Source organism: Rana temporaria, chromosome 3 (assembly GCF_905171775.1).
Source record: "Rana temporaria chromosome 3, aRanTem1.1, whole genome shotgun sequence".
NCBI lineage: Eukaryota > Metazoa > Chordata > Amphibia > Anura > Ranidae > Rana > Rana temporaria.
The window spans coordinates 13453660-13480089 of record NC_053491.1 but is presented as its reverse complement, the minus strand read 5'-3'; the positions used below and the strand labels follow the sequence as shown (position 1 = coordinate 13480089).

Below are 26430 nucleotides of genomic sequence, written 5' to 3'. Positions count from 1 at the left end.
CCCCTTCACACCAGTACGCTTTCAGCCCTCCTCACACCTGTACGCTCTCAGCCCCCCTTACCTGTACACTCACACCTGTCCCACTCACACAGGTACGCTCTCAGCCCCCTCACACAGGTACGCTCTCAGCCCCCTCACACAGGTACACTCTCAGCCCCCCCGTACACACACACACAGGCATGAACACACACACAGCCACCCCCCCCCCCACTTGTACAACAGCCCTCCTATTCCCAGCTCTTGTCTCCACATGTGGCTGAGACACGGGTAGGAGCTGCAGTCCAGCATACAGTACACTGAGTACAGGCAGCTCACACGAGGGGTGCACATGCAGGAAATGGCCAGAGGTGGCAGCAAAGAGCCTAATGTGAGCTCAATGTCACAGAACAGCAGCTGTTGACTCACACACATACAGAAGCATTCACAGAGCTCCTTTGCCCCACCCCTGCCAGGTGGCCTCGCCCCTCTAGATGCTTGGGCCCCTTACAAGTGTATGGGCTGTACCCCCCCCAGATGGCGGCCCTGCAGTGACTTAGTAAATGGTAGCTCCCATGCTTCCTTTATGCTCACAAAAATAGAAAAAAAAAAAGTTAATTTCCTAGAGACCAATGGGCACTTTTCTCCTATTATTATAAGAATCAGAGTTTTTGATCGCTGAGGTCTTTATCGCGTGTTCATTTCATAAATCTCATACAAAAATCGAGGCAAATTGCTCTGGCATTGTGCTGCTCACTTCTTTCTCTGCATTACACAATAGGCTCTGGCACAAAAGCTTCATTACTCATTCATTACCGCGTAACTACAAATTGTATGATGCTGCTCCTCCTCCCCGCCGTACAACACGCAGAACAAATGGATCTTCAAACAGCAAGGATAATCATGGGATATGCATAGTCAATGACTGCTGAATATCATAGGAAATGTCGTTTAGTGAAGACTAAAGAACCTAAACCTTTGAGTCCCCGCTGTACGATGTGAGAGGAAGGCAACGGTGGGGGAAGGGAGGAGGCAAAGGAAGTATCGCAATCTCCATTGTTCCACATCCACCATAGGAATTTGCATAAATTGCGGCTACAACTCTCTAAGCCTCTCTGCAGTTTTATAACTTCTACCGCTGAGCCGACTCATAGTGATCCCCGACTGGCACAAAGCTCATTGTGATACCCGACGGGCACAAAGCTCATAGTGATACCCGACGGGCACAAAGCTCATAGTGATCCCCGACGGGTACAAAGCTCATAGTGATACCCGACGGGCACAAAGCTCATAGTGATACCCGGCGGGCACAAAGCTCATAGTGATACCCGACGGGCACAAAGCTCATAGTGATACCCGACGGGCACAAAGCTCATAGTGATACCTGACGGGCACAAACAGGGCCGCTGATAAGCCAGTACAACTGGCCCTGTTGTAGGGGGCCCGGGCCAGCAGGGGCCCGGATGGCAACCCCCTTTAAAAAAAAAAAAGGAGGTCCCCAGGGGCCCGGAGGCCCACAGAGTCCCAGATGACAACTCCCCCTTTTTTTATAAAAAAATATATATGTTTTTTTTAATATATTTTTATTTTAATTTTTATTAAAGGGCCATTTTTTTTTTTTTTTTTAGAGGTCCGGGTGGCAATCCCCCTTTTTTTTATTTATTTTTTATAAAAAAATATATATTTTTTCTAATATATATATTTTTTTATTTTTTTTTAAAGGGACAATTTTTTTTCTTAGGGGTACAGGGGTCCCCAGGGGCCCGGAGATCCCCAGGGCCTGGGATGAAAACACCCCTTTTTTTTTATAAAAAAATAAATACATTTTTAGATATTTTTTTATTTCATATATATATATATATATATATATATATATATATATATATATATATATATATGTATATATATATATATATATATATATATATATATATATATATATATATGTATATATATATATATATATATATATATGTTATTATTATTAAAGGACCCAGAGGTCCCCAGGGCCCTGAATGGCAACCCCCCCTTTTTTTTTTATAAATGTTTGTTTATGTATTTTATATATTTTTAATTTTTATTAATAATTTGTAAAGGGCCCCCTCCGCTTCTCAATTCGCGGCAGCCCCCCCCTCCCGCTTCTCAATTTCAATTTCAGACGGCAGCCCCTCCCCCCCCCGGTTCTCTGCTCCAGGTGCCTACCAATGCCGCCAATCCCGTAACGTGCTGCAGAGATAGTTTCAAGGCGGGGCCAGGAGTGGAGCTAAAGGAGGAACCAGGGGCGGGACCAGGGGTGGAGCTGAAGGGGGCCCGTCAGGTAGGCTGTACGGGGCCCCATGATTTCTATCAGCGGCCCTGGGCACAAAGCTCATAGTGATACCCGACGGGCACAAAGCTCATTGTGATACTCGACGGGCACAAAGCTTATAGTGATACCCGACGGGCACAAAGCTCATAGTGATACCCGACGGGCACAAAGCTCATAGTGATCCCCGACGGGCACAAAGCTTATAGTAAAACCCGACGGGCACAAAGCTCATAGTGATACCCGACGGGCACAAAGCTCATAGTGATACCCGACGGGCACAAAGCTCATAGTGATACCCGACGGGCACAAAGCTCATAGTGATCCCTGACAGGCACAAAGCTCATAGTGATACCCGACGGGCACAAAGCTCATAGTGATCCCTGACAGGCACAAAGCTCATAGTGATACCCGACGGCCACAAAGCTCATAGTGATACCCGACGGCCACAAAGCTCATAGTGATCCCTGATGGGCACAAAGCTCATAGTGATCCCTGATGGGCACAAAGCTCATAGTGATACCCAACAGGCACAAAGCTCATAGTGATACCCGACAGGCACAAAGCTCATAGTGATACCCGACGGGCATAAAGCTCATAGTGATACCCGACAGGCACAAAGCTCATAGTGATACCCGACGGGCACAAAGCTCATAGTGATACCCGACAGGCACAAAGCTCATAGTGATACCCGACGGGCATAAAGCTCATAGTGATACCCGACAGGCACAAAGCTCATAGTGATACCCGACGGGCACAAAGCTCATAGTGATACCCGACAGGCACAAAGCTATGCTGTGATGGATGGAGGAAGAAGATTTTATCGGGAACTGCATTTTTCCGGCAGCCGTTTTTACCATTACATCAAAGCTCTTGGGTTCCTGTTCCGCAGTGTAGGCTGTGTTGTTGCTCCACAATATTTTCTCAATTACTTTAAAAGATTTGTAATTTAACCACTTATCTACCGGGCACTTTCACCCCCTTCCTGCCCAGCTTTTCAGCTTTCAGCGCTCTCACACTTTGAATGACAATTGCGCGGTCACGCGACACTGTACCCAAAGAAAATTGTTATCACTGGCCCGGATTCAGAGAGCAATTGCGCCTGCGTAACCATAGTTACGCAGCGCAATTGCTGACTTGCTCCGGCGTTACGAATGCTCCTGATTCAGGAACATCGCAACGCCGACTGCAGCCTAAAATCTGCGTGGCATAAGGCTCTTATGCCACGCAGATTTTAGGCTGCATTCTTGCAAAAACCGCTAGGGGGCGCTCCCATTGTGCTCAGTGTATAGTATGCAAATTGCATACTAACACCGATTCACAATGTTGCGCGGGCCCTGCGTACGCAAGTTACGTTGTTTCCGTACGGCGTGTTTAGCGTAAGACTGCCCCTTTCTAATAGTAGGGGCAGCCAATGCTAAAGTATACCCGTCGTTCCCGCGTCGCGAAATTTGAATTTCACGTCGTTTGCGTAAGTGATTCGTGAATGGCGCTGGACGCCATTCACGTTCACTTTGAAGCAAATGACGTCCTTGCGACGTCATTTGCCGCAATGCACGTCGGGAAAGTTTCCCGACGGCGCATACGCTTTACGATCGGCGCGGGAACGCGCCTAATTTAAATGATTCCCGCCCCCTGCGGGATCATTTAAATTGCACGCGTTTACGCCGGGCAATTTTGCCGGCGCGCCCTCGCAATTTACGGAGCTACTGCTCCGTGAATCGAGGGCAGCGGCGCAAATTTGCGGGGGGCAGGGCAAAATCGTTGCCCTGTGCCTCCGTAATTTATGCGCAAATCTTACTGAATCTGGGCCATTGTTTTCTGTTATAAAATGTTGTAAATAAGTCATTTTTCTCCTGCACAGATGTGCGCTGAGGAGGTGGCCCTGATGGGCACAGACTAGGAGGCACTAATATTGGGCACTGATAGGCAGCACTTATGGGCACTTATAGGTGGCACGGATAGGTGGCACTGATGGGCACGGATAGGTGGCACTGATAGGTGACACTGGGCACTTATAGGTGGCACGGATAGGTGGCACTGATGATCACTTATAGGTGGCACAGATGAGAAGGCACTGGTGGGCACTGATTGGCAGCACTGGTGGGATTGCACTGATAATCAGGGTGACACTGCTGCACCTACCATCCCCTCCTCTTGCGGCCACGAGCTGCCTGTCTGTGCGATCCAGGATGTCACACAGGCACAGCCGAGTGAAGCCGCCTCCCCCTCCTCTCTGTTTATGTGTAAACAGGGGGAGGGGATCTGCTGTGCATGTGCCGCCACGCTGATCTGAGGTACTGAAGGTGGGCTGCACTGAACTAGGGGGGGGGCTACACTGAACGGGGGGGCTTGCACTGAACGGGGGGAGGCTACTCAGAAGGGGGGCTACTCTGAAGGGGGGGGCTACACTGAAGGGGGGGTCTGTGTAACATGCAGGGGGTCCAGAGTTACAGGGTTCTGTGTAATGTAAAGGGGTCCAGAGGTGCAGGGTGCTGTGTAATGTAAAGGGGTCCAGAGGTGCAGGGTGCTGTGTAATGTAAAGGGGTCCAGAGGTGCAGGGTGCTGTGTAATGTAAAGGGGCCCAGAGGTGCAGGGTGCTGTGTTATGTAAAGGGGCCCAGAGGTGCAGGGTGCTGTGTTATGTAAAGTTAAATTAAAACAAATTGTTATATATATGTTTTTCCTCTTTGTGTATGTTTAGGTGACCCGGGGGCGAGGGGTGAATATGGGGGGGAGGGGCGCCACAGGATTAGTTCGCACAGGGCGAACACCTAAGGCCGGCCCTGTGTGTCACTTGTAGTGCCATAGGAAGATCTGCTGCTTTGTCCTATTTAATACTACTGCTATTACTTATTATGCCTTGTGAATACCAACACACTATTTGGGATATATTATTGTGCTAAGGACTGTTTGCTAAGGAATAACTTAAAGGGCCAACTACCCCTAAATTACCTGAGTTATATTGCTTCTCATATGCAACTATAATAAGTATCTAAGCTATATTGCCTTCTTATGGCTTGTACAGACGAGCAAACATGTACGATAAAACCGGTCCGTCGGACCGTTTTCACCGTACATGTCTGCCTGGGGATTTCTGTATGGTGGCTGTACTCACCATCATACAGAAATCCGCGTGTAAACAATACGCGGGGCGTGTCCGCGCCGTCGCCGCGACGATGACGCGGCGACGTGGGCGGCCCTGCCAGTTCCATGCTTCCATGCATGCGTCAAAGTCATTCAACGCATGCGAGGGATGGCGGGCGCTCGGACATGTACGGTAGGTCTGTACAGACGACCGTACATGTCCGAGCGGGCAGGATTCCAGCGGGCTGTTTTAAAACAAGTCCAGAAATATTTGCCCGCTGGAAAAAGGCCCGGCGGGCAAATGTATGCTGGAATCCTGTCCGCTCGGGCCTACACACGACCGAACCTGTCTGCTGAAACTGGTCCGCGGACCAGTTTCAGCAGACAGGTTCGGTCGTGTGTACGGGGCCTTACATGCAACTATTATTACATGAGCTATACTGCCTCTCATACGCAACTACTAGTTGTCACTACAACTCCTATTACTACGAGCTTGACATACAGTAAGTACAAATCACTTATAGGCCTTGTCTAAATTATTGAACATGTTCGCTCTAACCTTTCTATGCTAAGGGTTGATGGTATTCCCATACCAACTCCCTTAGTGGCCTAATACATCCCTATATGTTCATAGTGATATGATGTAGAGAACCCCCAAACTCCTGTTTGTGTGGAGTGACGCCTGGGGTCCCTTACTGATAATCACTTGCATATAGAGGTGTATTGGAATCTTGATCTTTAAACATGAACAATATATTTTAAACGCTAAGCTCTGGTCGCATGTTGTAATGCGTCCATCCTTAGCAGCTCAACGCCTTTCTTTATGTGAGAGAGAGATGATGTAGAGACCCCCCCAAACTCCTGTTTGTGAGGAGTGACGCCTGAGGCTTAATACTGAATTCTCACATAACAAAGCGCATTGAAATCTTTGCTAACTGCAGTTGAGGTTCACCCCGTTCACCACTGCTGTTACAGACTCTGTGGTCCAGGGGCGGACTGACCAATGAGGCACTGTCTGAGGGCCCTGGGCCAATCATGGAGCATCCTGGTCTGGTGCCAGCAGGTTCGGGGAGCGGGACACTGGGCACACGCTCTTGGTACAGTGGTATTTGCACAGCACCGAAAACCACCTGCCGAGAGGCCACATATTTGCGTGCGGCGGGCACCAAGAGGTTAAAAAAAAAACAGAAGCTAATACAGCTGCTACATCTAAGGACTAAAAGCTGCAATAAACCGTATTTATCGGGGTATACCGCGCGCCGGCGTATAACGCGCACCCCAAACTTAGGAAGGTAGTTTAAGGAAAAAAAGTAGTTTAAGGAAAAAAAAAACCCTTACATTTTTGTCCATCGGCGGCCTTGTCCGGCGTCTGTCTGCGGCCTTGCGCGGGGTCCGTCCAGCCTTGTGGGTGTCCGTCTGCGTCTTCCTTGCGCGGGGTCCGTCCAGCCTTGTGGGTGTCCGTCTGCGTCTTCCTTGCGCGGGGTCCGTCCAGCCTTGTGGGTGTCCGTCTGCGGCTTTGGAGGTGTCCGTCTGCAGCTTCCTCACGGGGTCCGTCCAGTCCATCCGCACCTTGCCTGGGGGTTGCAGCGGTGTTCGTTTTTGAATTAGGCGCCTCGGCCGAGCTGAGAGGAGCTGGATTTCCTATGTGTTCGGCTCCTCTCGGCTTGTCTCGGCTCCTCTCGCGTGGCTGCAGGCGGAGCCGAGCGCGCAATACACTCGGCTCTAGGCTGCGGCGCTCGGCTCCTCTCGGCTTGTCTTGGCTCCTCTCGCGTGGCTGCGGGCCGAGCCGAGTGCGCAGTACACTCTTCTTGGCTCTAGGCTGCGGCGCTCGGCTCCTCTCAGCTCCTGGCTCGTGGCTGCGGGCGGAGCCGAGCGTGGCCGAGCCTAGCTGAGTGTGCAATACACTCGGCTCGGCTCTAGGCTGCGGCGCTCGGCTTGTCTCGGCTCCTCTCGTGTGGCTGCCGAGCCTAGCCGAGTACGCTCGGCTCTAGGCTGCGGCGCTTGGCTCCTCTCGGCTTGTCTCAGCTCCTCTCGCGTGGCTGCGGGTGTGGCCGAGCCTAGCCGAGTGCGCAGTACACTCGGCTCGGCCTATTTCTGCGGCACCCGGGAACAGCAGTATCGGCGTATATCGCGCACCCACGATTTTCCCCTGATTTTAGGGGAAAAAAGTGCGTGGTACACGCCGATAAATACGGTATTACATTTTTGTTCTTGGGTTACTTATCCTTTGCGCCCTCAAAACGTCCACCTTCCTTTAACTTTGTGACAATTCAGCAACATCTGTTGACGTCAGCACCAATTCTGCAATATACAGAACTTTCACATCATTAGCTTCACTTTAGGAAGCAAAGATCAAAATAGACGCACATTTTATAGAAGATGTTTTCCCATTGAAGCTAATTAAGGACGATCATCGTTTGATGCAATGTTAATGGAACTTTTGAACTTTTCCGGGTCCAACTTATATCTGCGAGAGAGAATCACTCAGATCTTCTGCTGCTTCACCGGCCTCCTTTAGCACCAATGTGACCAATTAGAATATTATTTAACGAGCATAAAATGCCGACATCAATGTCCATGTCAGATACATTCATTTCGTACAACCCCCAGAAGTTGGCACGTTGTGTAAAACCGACATAAAAAACAGAATGCAACGATTTGCAACTCTCAGAAACCCGGATTTTATCCACAGTAGAAAAAAAGAAAAAAACACGTCCCCAAAAAGTTGGGACACAACAAAAAGCTGGCAAAGTAATTGGTACTAACAGGGAAGAGCTAGATTACATTTTTTTCTACTAATTAGGTTAATTGGCAACCAGGGCCAGTGCTACCACTAGGCAAACTAGGCAGGCGTCTAGGGCACACTGCTGCCTAAGGCGCCCGGACGCTGGTGTTCATACTCTCTTCTCTCTGCAGTTAACAACTTAGGCTGCTTTCACACTGAGGCGTGCAGCCGCGGTGACGGTATAGCCGCGCTATTTGTAGCGCGGCTATACCGTCATATTTACCGCGATATTTGGGCGCTAGCGGTGAGGTTTTAACCCCCGCTAGCAGCCAAAAAAGGGTTAATACCACCCGCGTTGCGGGCGCTATTACCGCGCTTTCCCATTGCTTTCAATGGGAAGGCGCGGTATAGGAGCGGTGAACACCCCGCTCCTATACCTCGGTAAAGATGCGGCTAGCAAGACTTTTGGTGCGCTCCTGCTAGCGCACCACTTCAATGTGAAAGCCTTCGGGCTTTCACATTGGACACTACAGGGCATGATTTTTCATGCGGTATAGCAGCGCTATTTTTAGCGCTGTACCGCATGAAAAACGCCCCAGTGTGCAAGGGGCCTAAGTCTCAGAATCAGCCGCCGCTCCGATCACACATAGCGTCAGAGGCACAGCGGCGGTGGAGGACTTTGTCTGTGCCCCAACTCCCGAATGGATGAAAGCAAGCAAACATTCATGGGTGCTGGTGAGGCTGCATTGATGGGCGCTGGTGAGGCTGCATTGATGGGCGATGGTGAGGCTGCATTGATGGGCGCTGATGAGGCTGTATTGATGGGCGCTGGTAGGCTGCATCGATGGGCACTGGTAGGCTGCATTTGATGGACACTGGTAGGCTGCATTTGATGGGCGCTTCATTAAAAAGGTGGGGTATACATGGGCAGGGAAAAGGGGGTGGAGTCAGGGGTGGAGCCAATGGTGGTGGCAAAATGAGGTTTCGCCTAGGGTGTCAAAAATCCTTGCACCAGTCCTGTTGGCAACAGGTCTGTAACAAGATCGGGTATAAAAAGAGCATCTTAGAGAGTCAGAGTCTCTCAGAAGTAAATGTAGCTCCCTGCTCATGTTGAACAGGCGCTGCTTTAAATTTAGTGGGGGTTTGAGCTTTTTTTTTGCTCAGACCAGAGTAATTAGGGGCAATTTAGCCTCTGTCCCAGCCATGGCTGTGCTGAGAGTATCCACCATTGCTCGCCTGGGGGTGTCATTACCACCCCAGGCCAAGGGTGGCAGCAGCAAGGTCAGGGTGTGTTGAGTGTTCCCCTCAGCAACAACTCAGTGGAAGTGGTCGCCCCGCTGTGCATGCTGGGGAGGGGTACTTAAGGGACAGACGCCATTGGTGCGGGGTCTGTCGTCCGCCCGTGCCTCGTGGCCCGCCTGGCCTGAGGTGCGCGTCCTGAATCCTGGTTCCGGGACCACGTTGGCCCGGAGCCGCGGCTTCGTTGTGGGACCAGTTGTCTGGCTGGGGCCTGTGCTGAAGGGGTGATCCTGTGCTGTCCGTCCTGCGGGAGGAAGCCACTTGATGAAGGAAGCCAGGGAGGACCTATCCTGGAGAGGACCATGCGAGAGGCTGGTACCTTGGGAGAAGGCCTGGAAACTTCATCAAAGGATGCACCGCGCACCGAGAGGCTTGACAGTGTCGCCTGTCGGATCTAGAAATTCTAAAGAAGCCAAGCTGAAGAGATCCGGGTGCTGAATCCTGTGGCAGGGGAAACCGGACCAAAGTGTCTCATCTACAAAGGAAGGTCTGTGGCAGACTGTACTTTATTTTGTGCATAAAATGAGCTGTGTTAGTGGGCGTCCTGACTCTCCTGTAGTCCAAGGGAGGGGGCAAGCATGACACCCCACACCAGGGAGAAAGCCTCGCATTACTGTGTGGAGTTACAGACAGAAGAACAGGAAGTGAGGATTTCTCAGAAGAAATAAGGACATTTAAAAGCAAAGTGGAAGGATGAGGTAAGTGAAGGAGGACGGCACTAAGGGAAAGGAAGATATTAAGGAAAAAAATTACCTTTACAACCCCTTTAAGTACTATCCGGACCATATCTCGGCTCTGCAAATTCTCTTTTCAAACTGTTTGCCTCTCATTTTCTGGCAAGGGCCTTTCTACAGAGGGTTGCTTGAAAATTACCACCTATATATATATATACTGTATTTATCGGCCTATACCGCGCACTTTTTTGCCCTGAAAATCAGGGCAAAATCGTGGGTGCGCGATATACGCCAATACCCGCTTAGTTTGAAGCCTCCGCCGACATATACCGAACGCAGTACACTCAGGTACATTCGGCCAGGCTCAGCTTCGCTCGTAGTCTGTGATGTTTATGCGTGAGAAGCAGGGGCGGACTGACCATTGGGGGTTCTCGGGCACTGCCCGAGGGCCCAATGCCACTAGGGGGCCCCATCAGGGTTGCCAGGCTCAATAAAACCAGGGACAGTATGTAAAAATCTGTGTTTTTTTTACATCTGTCGCTGATATGTCTGAAACCAACATGCTTTTGATGTGAAAATCCTGAGATTTTAGCTGCCCGCCTCTGCACTGCCTCCTGGCGTGGTGGCCATCTGTAAGCCCGGGGCCCCATAATCTTCTATTGCCCGGGGGCCCCATGAGTTGTCAGTCCACCCCTGGTGAGAAGCCAAGTGTGGCCGAATATACCCGAGTGTACTGCGCTCGGTATATGTCGGCGGAGGCTTCAAACTGAGCGCGGGAAGCGGGGAGGACACCACCGAAGCCGCAGCCGGACGAGGCCACTGATGGACGCCGGGCAAGACACCAAAACTGTAAGTAGTAAAATGTAGGGCTGTGCAAATTAACTTTTAATTAATCTTTAATCTTTTTGATCGATTAAAATTCTTTTGATTGGTACTCACCTCTCCGCCGGCTTCCGGGCCTTCAGGGAGTTCCGTCAGAGATCCAGTAACGTCACGGCGGGGCTTGCCGTGTCCATCTGAAGGGCTCCTTTGCTGTGCCTTCATATCTGCATGCCGGCGGGACCTTACTATCTGCCACACGCAAGGCCTGTTACACTTCCCTCTATCACTTCCCTCTATCAACCTGGGATTCTACAACCATCCACTGGGAGTTGTGATAGTTCCCTTCACGGGACATCTACATGCCGACGGACTGATGTTAACCTCTCCTCATCTGGATTCAGCAGTGGTATCGTTGTACACATTTTTATACCAGTATCATACTTGGCTACATGTTTTTATGACTGCTTTTGGTACCGTTTGGTATTACTCGCACCATTTTTACAGTTTATGTAGCTACATCGATTTTATCTCCAGTGCAATATTTATTTGGTTACCTACTTGAAGACTATAAAAGTTTTAATGCTATTCCCATCGAGCGCTGCCTTTGTGTTTTTTTGTATCCTGCTATCCATTTTTCCAGTGGTTGGAAGCTGCACTGGGAATCATCCTGCAAGGAGATCAGCTAAAAGTAGTTGGATCTGTATGTGCGTTATAATTAATCGAAATTAGTCGATTAATCGTTTAAAAAAAAAAAACGATTAATCGAACAGAAACATTTTGATCAGTAACAGCCCTAGTAAAATGTAATAAAATGTTTTTTTACATGATTTTAGGGTCAACATTAGGGGTGCGCGCTATACGCTGGAGCGCGCAATACCCCGATAAATACGGTATATACAGGGCTTTTTTTCAGGGGGAACTCAGTTCCACCACCTCTGGCTCAGACCCTTTGGTGCCTGCTCACCACAATCACTTGTAAACACAGAAGTCCGGTTTCTGTGTTTACAAGTGACAGCTCTGCACTCTGTGTGTAACCCCCTGAACTCTACACTCTGTATGTAATGCAATCCTGGTATTTAAGACCCTTTAAGACCCTTCTACTGTTTGTGAAATTTGAATGGGGTAGTGGTTGAGTTCCTGCACCTATTTTTTGAGAAAAAAAGCTCTGGGTATATAAATATATATATATATATCTACCTGTGACCCGATGGGATCTCAGCCTCAGCTCTTCAGAAACCGTCCTTTGATCCTATCAGAGATATTTTGCTCTTATCCACAAGGTGGTCTTTCTCGTTGTCATAACCTCTGCTAGGCAAGGTAATGAGTTGAAGGTCTTCTCTTGTAGGGAACCCTTTTTTCCCTACAAGAAAGAAGAGGTTATCTTGAGGCCTAAAGCCGGGGTAGGCAACCTCGACCCTCCAGCTGTGGTGGAACTACAAATCCCATGATGCCTCTGCCTCTAGGAGTCATGCCTGTGATTGTTAGGGTCTTGAATGTCTTATGGGACTTGTAGTTTTAAGACAGCTGGAGGGCCGAGGTTTCCTACCCCTTACCTAGAGCCTCCTTTTAACTTAAAGCAGAGGTTCACCCAAAACCACAACTTTGTATCATCCAAACTAGCATACTAGCATCAGCTACAGTATGCCTTTTTTTTTTTTTTTTGTGCTGCACTTACGGTTTAATCCGTAAGTTTTGTTTCAGACACCCGCGGGGAATGGGCGTTCCTATGAAGAGTGGAACATGATTGACGGCTGGCTATGGCACGTCACACGTTCCGAAAACAGCCGGAGTAGGACTCGGCTCTTCACGGCGCTATACGGCGCCTGCGCACAGACCAGGAGCTGACTGCGCAGGCGCTGTATATGTCCGCGTCCTATTTCGGCTTTTTCCGAAAGGCATGACGCGCCATAGCTGGACGTCAATCATGTACCCCTCTTCATAGGAACGCCCATTTCCCGGCCGGAGTCTGAAACGAAAGTTACGGATTAAACCGTAAGTACACCGCAAAAAAAAAAAAAAGGCATACTGTAGCTGACGCTAGTATGCTAGTTTGTATGGTAGATAAAGACATTTTTTTTTTTTTAGGGTGAACCCCCGCTTTAAGGTGGTTTCTTCCTTTCATCTTAACCAGCACATTATACTTCCATTTCTCTGTCCTGCTCCAGTACATCTCAAAGACGTTTTCCTCCATTGATTGGATGTGGTATGAGCTGTTCACGTTGATCTCTAAATCAAAATTTCCTTCAGACTTACTGCCTTTGCATCATTGCTGAAGATCTAAGAAGATCCTGAGCCTGCCTCTCAGTTCACACATTTTAGAAGACTAAAAGGGGTTGTAAAGGTTTGTTTTTTAATTTCTAAATAGGTTCCTTTAAGCTAGTGCATTGTTGGTTCACTTGACCTTTCCTTCAATTTCCCTTTGAAATGTTTTTTTTTTCTTTGTCTGAATTTCTCACTTCCTGTTCCTCTCCATCATCCGAGCCGTTCTGGCTGGGGGTTAGTCAGCGCGCTCGCCCCCTCCCTTGGGACTACATCCTTGCGGGGAGACGCTTTGTTCACAGCATCTCCCCACAGGGATGTAGTCCCAAGGGAGGGGGCGAGCACGCTGACTAACCCCCAGCCAGAACGGCTCGGATGATGGGGGTAAGTTTACTGAGGAGGAACAGGAAGTGAGAAATTCATGCTAATATGCGCGTTTGCATACAGCGTTGTCCGACGTTTTTGTACTTTGACGTTTTTTTTTTAGCCAATAGGAAAAACTATCATCTTTTCATCACTTGTTGCTATGTTTATGGATTTTTTTAATCTTCTGCATGGGCGACAAGTTATATTGACGAAACGCCCGTAGCAAACGCCCGTTGTCGCGCAAGTCGCTTGAATCGAGCGTTTCCATTACTTTCTATGGGAAATGGAAACGCTCAAATACGCGCATATCGCGCGATATGCGCGACAAAAAAGGGTCCGGAACTTTTATTGACTACATGCGATGCGCGTCAGGCGCATCGGCGTTCAGATGTGAACCATGCCCATAGCCTTACATGTATTTTGGTCCCTCTGGCGTTTGTGCGCGTCGCGCTACAGGCGACAAAACGCCAAGGTGTGAATGGGCTCTTCAGTTCTGTCTTTACCTTTCAAGGCGCACTCTACTAGATCAGTAAGTGCCTCTTAGGCTTTTCAGCATCACTCATCTCTTTCCAAGATTTGCAGGGCTCCCATCTGGTCTTCTGTTCACACAATCTTTAGGTTTTAGCATTTGGATTTTCAGACCTGCATTAGTGCCAATTTCGGATCTAAGGTCCTCCGTGAACAACTTTTTTTCCCTAGTTGTGGGCTTGTTGGCATTTTTTTGCTGTTTCCCACCCCTCAATTGGGCTACGTTAGTTGTCTCAGAACCCTTCTGTCAATTGATGAGTAAGAAAACAGGATTTTTTGAGTGTAAAATTGTTTACTTGCGGTTCATGAAGGGACATGGGTCCTGCTCCTTTGACTTGTGGCCACTACTTTTGCACCAAAAAATAATACAAAATCAGGAGGTAAAAAAGGTGAAGATGTTTTATTTAAATACTTGTTTTCAGCTTTGGATCTGCATGAGACAAAGCTAACCTGATTGGGTGTTTAGGTGATACCCCCTTAGAGCGTGTTTTCCGTTTAGCTGAAACGCACTACAGTCCATTTAACATGGTTTCCTATGGTACACGTTCATATCTATGCATTTTTTTCAGCCGATGCGCTTTTGAAAAGGGTCGGGACCTTTTCTTACCACAGCAAATTGCGTTTTGCGTGTAATAGACTTCAAGGTGTTGTGTTTTTAATGCGTTTTTTTGGTGCCTTTTGCTTTTTTTTCCTTTCGCTTTAATACACTGTGTATAGCTGGTTGCTAAGGAGTGGGCCAGGAAGCCAGTGGGCGCGTCCTTAACAATCAATGAGTCATCAGCTGTCAGCGGGTTCCTCTCTGACAGCTGAATGTAAAAAAAAGCATTGCCGGGGAAAAAAAAATCACAGAAAAAATGGCGTCTAAATCTATACCAGGATGTCATCCGCCCTGTGACAACATCGATCGAAGCATGCTGGACCACTGACATCACAGGGCAGCGGTGCCACCAGGTGACTTTGCCTGGGGACCCCATGCCCCATAGCTATTTAAGAAATGTCGCACGCCGGGCCAGGCAGAGCATTCTGAGGGAGCGGAGCTTTTTTCCTTTTCCGGGTCTGGCGGTGGCATTGGATCTACATCGGGGGGGGGGGGGGGGGGGAGTCATTGTTTAGGCTTTTGTCCCCAACAACAAGGTACTTTTTGGGTCAGGGAACCCCTGCCCCAAAGCACCCCCCATGTTGAGGGCATGTAGCCTGGTATGGTTCAGGAGAGAAGGGGGGGGGTGGGTCCTCGCTCATCCCCTCCTTTTCCTGACCTGCCAGGCTGCATGCTCGAATAAGGGTCTAGTATGGATTTTGGGGGGACCCCACTACATTTTTTAAAAAGTTTGGTGTGGGGTTCCCCCCCAAATTCATACCAGACCCAAAGGGCCAGTTATGGACTTGAGGGGAAACCCCACACCGTTTTCTTCACGATTTTGTTTTTGTTGCCAGCGATGCTTTTTTCACATTTGGCGAGAACCTGCTGACAGCTGATGGCTCATCGGTTGTTAACCACTTAAGGACCGCCTCCTGCACATATACGTCGGCAGAATGGCACGGCTGGGCACATCAACGTATATGTACGTTGATCTTTAAGCCCAGCCGCGGGACCCGGTCCGAAGCTCCGTGACCGGGACCACGGGACACGCGGACCCGATCGCTGCTGGAGTCCCACGATCGGTCCCCGGAGCTGAAGAATGGGGACAGTTGTAAACACAGCTTCCCCGTTCTTCACTGTGGCGGTGTCATCGATCGTGTGATCTCTTTTATAGGGATCCACAATCGATGACGTCACACCTACAGCCACACCCCCTACAGTTGTAAACACACATTAGGTGACACATAACCCCATCAGCGCCCCCTAGTGGTTAACTCCCAAACTGCAACTGTCATTTCCACAGTAAACAATGCATTTTAAATGCATTTTTTGCTGTGAAAATGACAATGGTCCCAAAAATGTGTCAAAATTGTCCGAAGTGTCCGCCATAATGTCGCAGTCACGAAAAAAAAAATCGCTGATCGCCGCCATTAGTAGTAAAAAAAAAAAAAATTTATAAAAATGCAATAAAACTATCCCCTATTTTGGAAAACGCTATAAATTTTGCGTAAACCAACCAATAAACGCTCATTGCGATTTTTTTTACCAAAAATAGGTAGAAGAATACGTATCGGCCTAAACTGAGGAAAAAAATATTTTTTTATATATTTTTGGGGGATATTTATTATAGCAAAAAGTAAAAAAATATTGATTTTTTTTCAAAATTGTGGCTCTATTTTTGTTTATAGCGCAAAAAATAAAAACCGCAGAGGTGGTCAAATACCACCAAAAGAAAGCTCTATTTGTGGGGAAAAAAGGACGCCGATTTTGTTTGGGAGCCACGTCGCACGACCGCGCAATTGTCAGTTAAAGCGACGCAGTCCCGATTTGCAAAAAGGGGCCTGGTCCTTTAGCTGCATTTTGGTCCGGGTCTTAAGTGGTTAAGGACGCGGCGGCAGGCTTCCCGGCCCACTCCTTTTAAACTAAAAGAGCTAGATGCAGCTAGAATACAGTTGCTTCATATCTTCACAGGTGAGGAAACATTATATATATATATATGGGAAGGGAAAAAGAAGGAAAGTGACTGGTCATTGGGAGAAGAAGCAGAAAAGCAAAGAGAGAGCTGGCAGAGTCTGCCAAAGTCCAGGTGACAGAGCGTCATGCATGTTTTGCTAGCTAGCATGGAGACTGGCACTTACCCACGTCATACACATTTTTGTTAGCTTTGGATGAGGGTGGCATATCTGAGTATGGGGCATCTGTATGGACAGGTGAGGTCATTTCCACGTAGCTGTTCTCTGAGTGTTTGGAGTGCTGCGCGGGGGGGTCTGTAATGGTGGCATAAGGGTTCTCACTGCTGCTTAGTGAGCAGGTGCTGGCACTGCACCCTGACTCTTTCATACAATCTGCAAAAAGCAACAAAAACAAGTCAAAAAGAAAATGGGGGGAACAGACTGGAGCTCAGGAGGCAGCAGAGGGGGAAAAAATGGGAAGAGGGAAGCCCTATGGGTAAAAAATGATTAATACCAAGACGTGGTAAGTAAGGGGGCAACAATACGGATGGAGGTTGTTAGAGAAGGCTGGACTGCGGCGTTATCCTCTAGAGAAAAACTACGGGCTAGATTCAGCATTGATTTACGTCGGCGTATCTATTGATACGCCACGTAAATTCAAATCTGCGCCGGCGTATCTTCTTTCTGTATTCAGAAAGCAAGATACGCCGAAATTAGGCTAAGATCCGACTGGCGTAAGTCTCTTACGCCGTCGTATCTTAAGGGAGCATATTTACGCTGGCCGCTAGGTGGCGCTTCCGTCGATTTCAGCGTAGAATATGCAAATGAGCAGGATACGCCGATTCAGAAACGTACGTGCGCCCGGCGGATTTTTTTTTACGTCGTTTGCGTTAGGCTTTTTCCGGCGTAACGTTACTCCTGCTATATGAGGCATAGCCAATGTTAAGTATGGACGTCGGGCCAGCGTCGAATTTTGCGTCGTTTGCGTAAGTCGTTCGCGAATAGGGCTTTGCGTAAAAATTACGTTCACGTCCAAAGCATTGACTATTTGCGACGTGATTAGGAGCATGCGCATTGGGATACGTTCACGGGCGGCGAATGCGCCGTTCGTGAGAAACGTCGTTTACGTGGGGTCCTGTTTTATTTACGTAAAACACGCCCACCGCCTGACAATTTGAATTTGGCGCGCTTACGCCTGCAGATTTACACTACGCCGCCGCAACTTACGGAGCAAGTGCTTTGTGAATACTGCATTTGCCTCTCTAAATTGCGGTGGCATAGCGTAAATAACATACGCTACGCCCGCACAAACTTACGTCCCCCTATCTGAATCTAGCCCTTTATGTACTACAAACTTGGAACTGCAGTAACGCCCCGAGGCTAACTCTACCGTCCTGACAAACTGTATTTTTATAGAATAGCACTGTGACCAGCAACGTAACCAATAAATCTAGAAATCTTTTGCAGTGGAACCTCGGATTACGAGAATAATCCGTTCCAGGAGAATGCTCGTAATCCAAAGCACTCGCATATCAAAGTGAGTTTCCCCATAGAAGTCAATGGAAACTAAAATAATTAGTTCCGCATTGACTTCAATGGCATGCAATACCACATGTGGCCAGAGGTGGGGGGGGGGGGGCGCAGGAGACACAGTGGGGTTGATTTACCAAATGCAAATGGGCTGCAAGGGAATGTTTCCTTAGCTTAGTGAATGTGGTGAAAGTCCCTTTGCAAAGAACACCCAATCACATGCAAGGAAAATATAACAAAACAGTATTTTGGCTCGCACATGATTGGACGATGGAGGTTAGCAGAGCTTCACCTCATTCACTAAGCCAGTGGTCTCCAAACTGCAGCCTGCGGGCCTGGATGTGGCCCTTTGCTTGCGTTTAGGCCCCTCCCACTGATACCAATGATGGGGCACGATTCCTCCTACTGAAAGCAATAGTTACATAGTTAGTTAGGTTGAAAAAAGACACAAGTCCATCCAGTTCAACCACAAAAAAATAAACAAACAAAATAAAAAACACAGTACAATCCCATACACCCAACTCCATACCCACAGTTGATCCAGAGGAAGCAATGATGAAGCATTATCCTCCCACTATCACCAACAATGGTGTACTATTCCTTCAACCGGCACCAACAATGGGGCGCTATTCCTCCCACTGATACCAATGATGGGGCATCATTTCTCCTATTTATAACAATGATGGGGCACTATTCCTCCCACTGACAGCAACAATGGGGCACTATTCCTTCAACTGACACCAACATCGAGGCACTATTCCTCCTACTGAAGCAAATGATGAGGCACTATTTCTTCCACTGGCACCAATGATGGGGCACTATTCCTCCTACTAATACCAATAATGGGGCACTATTCCTCCCACTGAAACCAGTGATGGGGCACTATTCCTTCAACTGATACTAATGATGGGACACTATTCCTCCCACTGATACCAATGATGAGGCACTATCCCCCCCACTGATACCAATGATGGGGCAATACCCCCCCCCCCCACTGACACCAATGATGAGGCACTATTCCTACCACTGATACCAATGATGGGGCACTATTCCTTCCACTGACATCAATAATGAGGGACTATTCCTCTAACTGATACCAATGATGGGACACTACTCCTTCCACTGACACCAATGGCGGGGCATTTTCTCTATCCCTCCTACTAATACAAATGATGGGGCACTATTTCTCCTCCTACTGACCACACCAGATTTTCTACTCCTATTGACCACCAGGCCTGAGACACTGTCTTCTCCCACTGATTCTAGGCCATTTTCTACCCCCCCCCCCCCCCCGCTAAAGTTAAGTGTCTTTTGCAAAGTGAAGAGCCTATTTGCCTTTTGTATATAAACCCCGATGTCTGCGCCGTGTCTATGGCTTCTCAGGGGCGGTGGAACTAAACTGGTAAAAATCCCAGTTGGAAACAATCACTAGCACGGCATTACTAGTTTACGAAAACAGTGACTGTTACTGCGTAGGGATGAGCTTCGTATTCGCATCGAACTTATGTTCGACTCGAACATCGTATGTTCGATCGTTCGGCGAATTACAGAAGTTTTGGGTCGTTCGCGCCAAATTCGAGTTACGTTTCACAGCCCATAATTCACTGCGGCATTGCTGGGTGATGATTGGCCAAGCAAGCACTATGACCCGCATGCTTGGCCAATCGCAGCTTGCAAAAAACGGAGAGCCATAATTGGCCAAAGCCAGGGTGGCTTTGGCCAATTATGGCTCAGGGGGTTTAGTACACGCCCCCCACTATAAAAGGCAGCCTGCAGGTCGGCCTTGTGTAGTGTGTTGCGGCAGTTAACAGAGAACAGAGAGAGAGAGTGTCATTTTTTTGTAGGTGGATAGAGCAGGCAGGCTAGTCAGTTAACCACTTAAGGACCGCCTCCTGCACATTTACGTTGGCAGAATGGCACGGCTGGGCACATGTACGTACAGGTACGTGCTGTGCTATTGTCCAGCCGTGGGTCGCAGGCGCGTGCCCGCGACCCGGTCCGAAGCTCCGTGACCGGGACCCAATCGCCGCTGGATTCCCGCGATCGATCCCCGGAACTGAAGAACAGGGAGAGCTGTATGTAAACACAGCTTCCCCGTTCTATACTGTCGCGGCGTCATCGATCGTGTCATCCATTTTATAGGGATACACAATCGATGACTTCACACCTACAGCCACACCCCCCTACAGTTGTAAACACACATGAGGTCACACTTAACCCCATCAGCGCCCCCCTGTGGTTAACTCCCAAACTGCAATTGTCATTTTCACAGTAAACAATGCATTTTAAATGCATTTTTTGCTGTGAAAATGACAATGGTCCCAAAAATGTGTCAAAATTGTCCGAAGTGTCCGCCATAATGTCGCAGTCACGAAAAAAATCACTGGTCGCCGCCATAAATAGTAAAAAAAAAAATTATAAAAATGCAATAAAACTATCGCCTATTTTGTAAACGCTATAAATTTTGCGCAAACTAACCGATAAACGCTTATTGCGATTTCTTTTACCAAAAATAGGTAGAAGAATACGTATCGGCCTAAACTGAGGGAAAAAAAATTCTATTATATATTTTTGGGGGATATTTATTATAGCAACAAGTAAAAAATATTGTTTTTTTTTTCAAAATTTACGCTCTATTTTTGTTTATAACGCAAAAAATAAAAACCGCAGAGGTGATCAAATACCACCAAAAGAAAGCTCTATTTGTGGGGAAAAAAAGGACTCCAATTTTGTTTGGGAGCCACGTCGTAAGACCGCGCAATTGTCTGTTAAAGCGACGCAGTGCCGAATCGCAAAACCTGGCCGGGTCCTTTAGCTGCATTTTGGTCCGGGTCTTAAGTGGTTAATGTTACAGTGTGTAGAGGATATATATACATCCCAGGTGTTGTACATATATTTATACACTGTATAGTTTAGCTAGATCAGTTCTTCCTAATTTACTGGCAGGCAGGTGATTGTGCTAGCTGCAGTATTCTCACGTGGTGTATAGGGTGACCACATTTCCAAACTACCATTCAGGGACAACCCCCCACTTTTCTTAAAAATCAGCTTGTGCTGTAACGAATCACAGCACAGTGATTAGACACAAGGGGCCAGATTCACAAAGAGATACGACGGTGTATCTACAGATACACCATCGTATCTCTGACGTAAACTGGTCCTATCTATGCGCCTGATTCATAGAATCCGATACGCATAGATAGGGCTAGATCCGACAGTGTTACACTGTGTTACACTGTCGGATCTTTTTTTCAATTTAAAAATGGCGCCGGGGGCGTTCCCGCTGATTTACGATAAATAATATGTAAATCAGCGAGATACGCAAATTCACGAACGTACGCGGACCCGACGCAGTGTTCTTACGTCGTTTCCGTAGCGGTTTTCCCGTCGTATACTTACCCCTGCTTTCATCAGGCGCAGCCAATGTTAAGTATAGCTGGCGTTCCCGCGTCGAATTTGAATTTTCCAACGTCGTTTGCGTACGCCGATTCACGAACACGCGTGTCGCAAGTCCCGCTCACGTCGAAACCACTGACGTCCTAGTGACGTCAGTGGGAGCAATGCACGCCGGGAAATTCCCCGGACGGCGCATGCGCATTTAAATCGGCGCGGGAACGCGCCTGATTTAAATAGTACACTCCCCTAGCCGCGGAATTTGAATTCCGCCGGGGGATTTAGGATCCGCCGTCGCAAGTTTGGAGGTTAGTGGTTTGTGAATTAGCCACTTGCCTCCTAAACTTGCGGGAGCGGATCTTAATTCCCGTAGATCGAGCGGATCTATAGATCCGCTGAGCTACGTGAATCTGGCCCAAGAGGTGGGATTTATGATTTCTCCAATCACAAGCAGGGGGCGGGGATTGTGCTCCTCCAGGCATGTAAACTTATGAGCACGACTGTAGATGTGCTAAGAACTCCCGGTACTATTTCTGGTGGTCATTCCCAAGTTTTGTGCTGTGAATTTGTATAATTAGCCAAGAAAACGGAAGACAGAAATGTCGCGGGAAAAGACATATTGTCATTTTACTGCGAACATAACCATTAGCAAATAAAGAGCGTTATTATGTCCCAGTGCTAGTCTATAGGTTTTTTTTTTTTTTAACGGAAGAGAGTTCTATAGAAGACATAATTAGAGTAAACTCAGGGGTTTGACACTCGCAGTCCTTGTGTAAAAAAAAGAGACAGCTCTATGTTAATGAGGACCTCAAAGCACATCCAGCGAGCGAAGGGCATAATGAAGCAGCATGCGAAAGGACGAGGGAGGAGCGAAAAGGAAAAGATGGGAGCTGGGCCAAGAGCGGCAGAACACAGGCAGAAGCAAACAGAGACGTTCTGTGTCTTCCCAACACAACATCGTGACAGTCCAATTGTCTCCCAGCCAAAGCGCTTGGCCCACATCCATAGCCAACAATGTAAATCCAGGCTCCGGCCACCACTCACAGAGGGCACATACGTGACGCAGACATTTACAATGATTCATAAAGCAACGTGATGTACTTGATTAAATATTAACCACTTAAGACCCGGACCTTTAGGCAGCTAAAAGACCCGGACAGTTTTTGCAATTCGGCACTGCATCGCTTTAACTGACAATTGCGCGGTCGTGCGACGTGGCTCTCAAACAATATTGGCGTCCTTTTTTCCCCACAAATAGAGCTTTCTTTTGGTGGTATTTGATCACCTCTGCGGTTTTTATTTTTTGCGCTATAAACAAAAATAAAGCGTCAATTTAGAAAAAAATGCTATGGGCCAGATTCTCGTATCCTGGCTTAAAAATGCGGCGGCGTAACGTATCTCATTTACGTTACGCCGCCGCAAGTTTTACGGGCAAGTGCTTGATTCACAAAGCACTTGCCTGTAAAGTTGCGACGTCATTGGTTTCGACGTGAACGTAAATGACGTCCAGCCCCATTCACGGACGACTTACGCAAACGACGTAACTTTTTAAAATTTCAACGCGGGAACGATGGCCATACTTAACATTGGCTGCGCCTCATATAGCAGGGGCAACTATACACCGGGAAAAGCCTGCCTAATTCAAATGATCCGGGTAGGGGGCGTGGATCATTTAAATTAGGCGCGTTCCCGCGCCGAACGTACTGCGCATGCGCTGTCCCTAAAATTTCCCGACGTGCATGGCGCTAAATGACGTCGCAAGGACGTCATTGGTTTCGACGCTAACGTAAATGGTGTCCAGCCCTATTCACGGACGCCTTACGCAAACAACGTACATTTTTAAATTTCGACGCGGGGAACGACGGCCATACTTAACATTGACTGCGCCTCATATAGCAGGGGCAACTTTACGCGTCGCAAATCTTACGTAAACGTCGTAACTTCACTGCGTCGGTCGGGCGTACGTTCGGGAATTCCCGTATTTTGCTAATTTGCATACACGACGGGGAAAACGACGTCGGTGACACCTAGCGCCGAAAAAAAAAATTGCATTTAAGATCCGACAGCGGATCTAATGGATATCTATGCGTAACTGATTCTAAGAATCAGTCACATAGATACGATGCCCCGGATTATGACTTACGACAGCGCACATTGCGTTGCGCCATCGTAAGCCCTTTCAGAATCTGGGCCTATATTTTTTACTTTTTGCTATAATAAATATCCCCCAAAGATATATAAAAAATATATTTTTTTCGCCAGTTTAGGCCGATTCATATTCTTCTACCTATTTTTGGTAAAAAAAAATCGCAATAAGCGTTTATCGGTTGGTTTGCGCAAAATTTATATCGTTTACAAAATAGGGGATAGTTTCATTGCATTTTTATAATTTTTTTTTTTTTACTACTAATGGCGGCGATCAGCGATTTTTTTTGTGACTGCGACATTATGACGCAGAATTTTGACACATTTTTGGGACCATTGTCATTTTCACAGCAAAAAATGCATTTAAAATGCTTTGTTTACTGTGAAAATGACAATTGCAGTTTGGGAGTTAACCACTAGGAGCTGAACGTGTTATGTATGACCTCATCTGTGTTTCTAACTGTAGGGGGGTGTGACTGTAGGTGTGATGTCATCGATTGTGATTCCCCATATAAGGGAACACGCGATCGATGACGGCGCCACAGTGAAGAACGAGGAAGGTGTGTTTACACACAGCTCTCCCCGTTCTTCAGCTCCGGGGACCGATCGCGGGACTCCAGCAGCGATCGGGTCCGCGAGTCCCGCGGCCGCGAAGTTTCGGACTGGGTCCCGTGCACGCACCCGCGCGACCCCACGGCTGGGCTTAAAGGGCAACGTACATGTACGTTGATGTGCCCAGCCGTGCCATTCTGCCGACGTATATTGGCGTGAAGGGGTCCTTAAGTGGTTAATAATATTAAAGAGGAAGTAAACCCAGGTAAAAAAAAAAAAAACACCACCTGCAAGACAAAGGCATAATGAGCTAGTATGCATGGCATACTAGCTCATTATGTAATACCTCCGATTAGGGTGACCACGTGTCCCGGATTGCCCGGGACAGTCCCGCATTTTGCAGTTCTGTCCCGGGTCCCGGGCACCTTTAATCCAGGTCAATACAGTGACCCGGAATGAAACTGACGCAGCCACTCGATGAGCCGATGATGGAAACTGTCTGTTTCCCAGCCCAGGGTGTTCGCCCTGCCAAATGCCGTGCGATGCACTGCGCAAAACCAGATCGCAGTAAAAGCAGTAAAAGCAGGTCCCCCCTCCCCTAGTCCATTCCAGACCCTTTGGGGGCTTCCAGATTCTGATAATCCCCCTGCCTGCATGCCACCACAACCACCAGCCAGGGTAAGATGGGGACAAGGTGCTTTGGGGTGGGGGGGGGGGGCAGAGTCCGAGGGGTCTGGTATGGACTAGGGGGAGGGGGCACTATGTTTTTTGTGCTTTTTTTTGTTCAATAGCCGGATGCATGCAATTGCAACCATGAGTCAAATTTAAATGCGTTTTTAGAAATGTTTTTTTTTTTGCTGCAGCATGTTCCATACATGGTACACATGCACCACTTTACAGGCAGACTAAGGGGACCCCCCAGGCACTATATTTAGAGGAATTGTTCATTTTTATTGTCGCACTTAAAGCATAATTAGAATTACTGCTCCAATGTAAATGATCCCGCCGGGGGCGGGAAACATTTAAATTAGGCGCGCTCCTGCGCCGAGCGTACAGTGCATGCTCCGTCGGGAAACTTTCCCAACGTGCATTGCGGCAAATGACGTCGCAAGGACGTCATTTGCTTCAAAGTGAACGTGAATGGCGTCCAGCGCCATTCACGAATCACTTACGCAAACAACGTGAAATTCAAATTTCACGTCGCGGGAGCGGCGGCTATTCTTTAGCATTGGCTGCCCCTACTATTAGAAGGGGCAGCCTTGCGCTAAAGTTGCCATATGGAAACTCCGTACCTGGCTTGCATACTACACGCTGATCACAATGGGAGCGCCCCCTAGCGGCCCACGCAAGAATGCAGCCTTATGCCGCGCAGATTTTAGGCTGCAGTCGGTGTAACGAGGTTCCTGAATCAGGAATAGGAGTAACCTATGGTTACACGGGCGCAATTGCTTCTTGAATCTGGGCCATTGTTTGCATTGATACATGTCCCCCAAGGCAGTACCCGGACCCCCCATACCCATATTATGGCCAATTACTTGCATATAACCTTTTAAAATTGGCACATTTTTGTGAAGGAGGGCGGCGTCCCTGAATGTCAGTTTGGAAATGTAGTCACCCTACCTACCGATCGAAGCCCCCACAGACGTCCTCTTCCAACGCCCGGGCGGCCGTCATCTTGCCTGGGGGTTACTTCCGCGTATCACGGCTCCGGTGCTCTGATTGGCCCGAGCCGCGATGACGTCACTCCCGCACATGCGCATGGGAGCCGGCAGTGACGGCACGGCCTCAATGAGGAACGGCGCACTACAGTGCGCCTGCGCCGCTGTCTAAGGCGCATGCGTCGTAGACAGCGGCGCCCGTGATTATAGTAAGTATCTCCTAAACCGTGGAGGTTTAGGAGATATTTCGAGCACCTACAGGTAAGCCTTAACCACTTAAGGACCGCTTCCTGCACATTTACGTCGGCAGAATGGCACGGCTGGGCACATGTACGTACAGGTACGTCCTGTGCTAGTACCCAGCTGTGGGTCGCGGGCACGCGCCCGTGACCCGGTCCGAAGCTCCATGATCGTGACCGCTGGCCCGCGGACTCGATCGCTGCTGGAGTCCCGCAATCGGTCCTCGGAGCTGAAGAACAGGGAGAGCTGTGTGTAAACATGTGTAAATCTGGGTGTAAATCATTTTTTAGCAGCGGCGATCCTGCACACCGTAAGAACGATCATAGCGGCGGTTCCGCCA

The 26430-nt window shown here is 48.4% G+C and overlaps 1 protein-coding gene across 3 annotated transcripts in view; it reads right to left on the bottom strand.

Moving 5' to 3' along the window:
- MEGF11 (multiple EGF like domains 11) overlaps positions 1-26430 on the bottom strand; it is a 766818-nt gene that overhangs the window by 13560 nt on the left and 726828 nt on the right. For 2 of the 3 annotated variants that reach the window (XM_040342265.1, XM_040342266.1), the window contains one exon: positions 16759-16965. The exons of the other annotated variant lie outside the window; for it this stretch is intronic. In XM_040342265.1, the coding sequence (XP_040198199.1) occupies positions 16759-16965 (207 nt within the window). The remainder of the gene's footprint in view (positions 1-16758; positions 16966-26430) is intronic. 3 annotated transcript variants of the gene reach the window in all.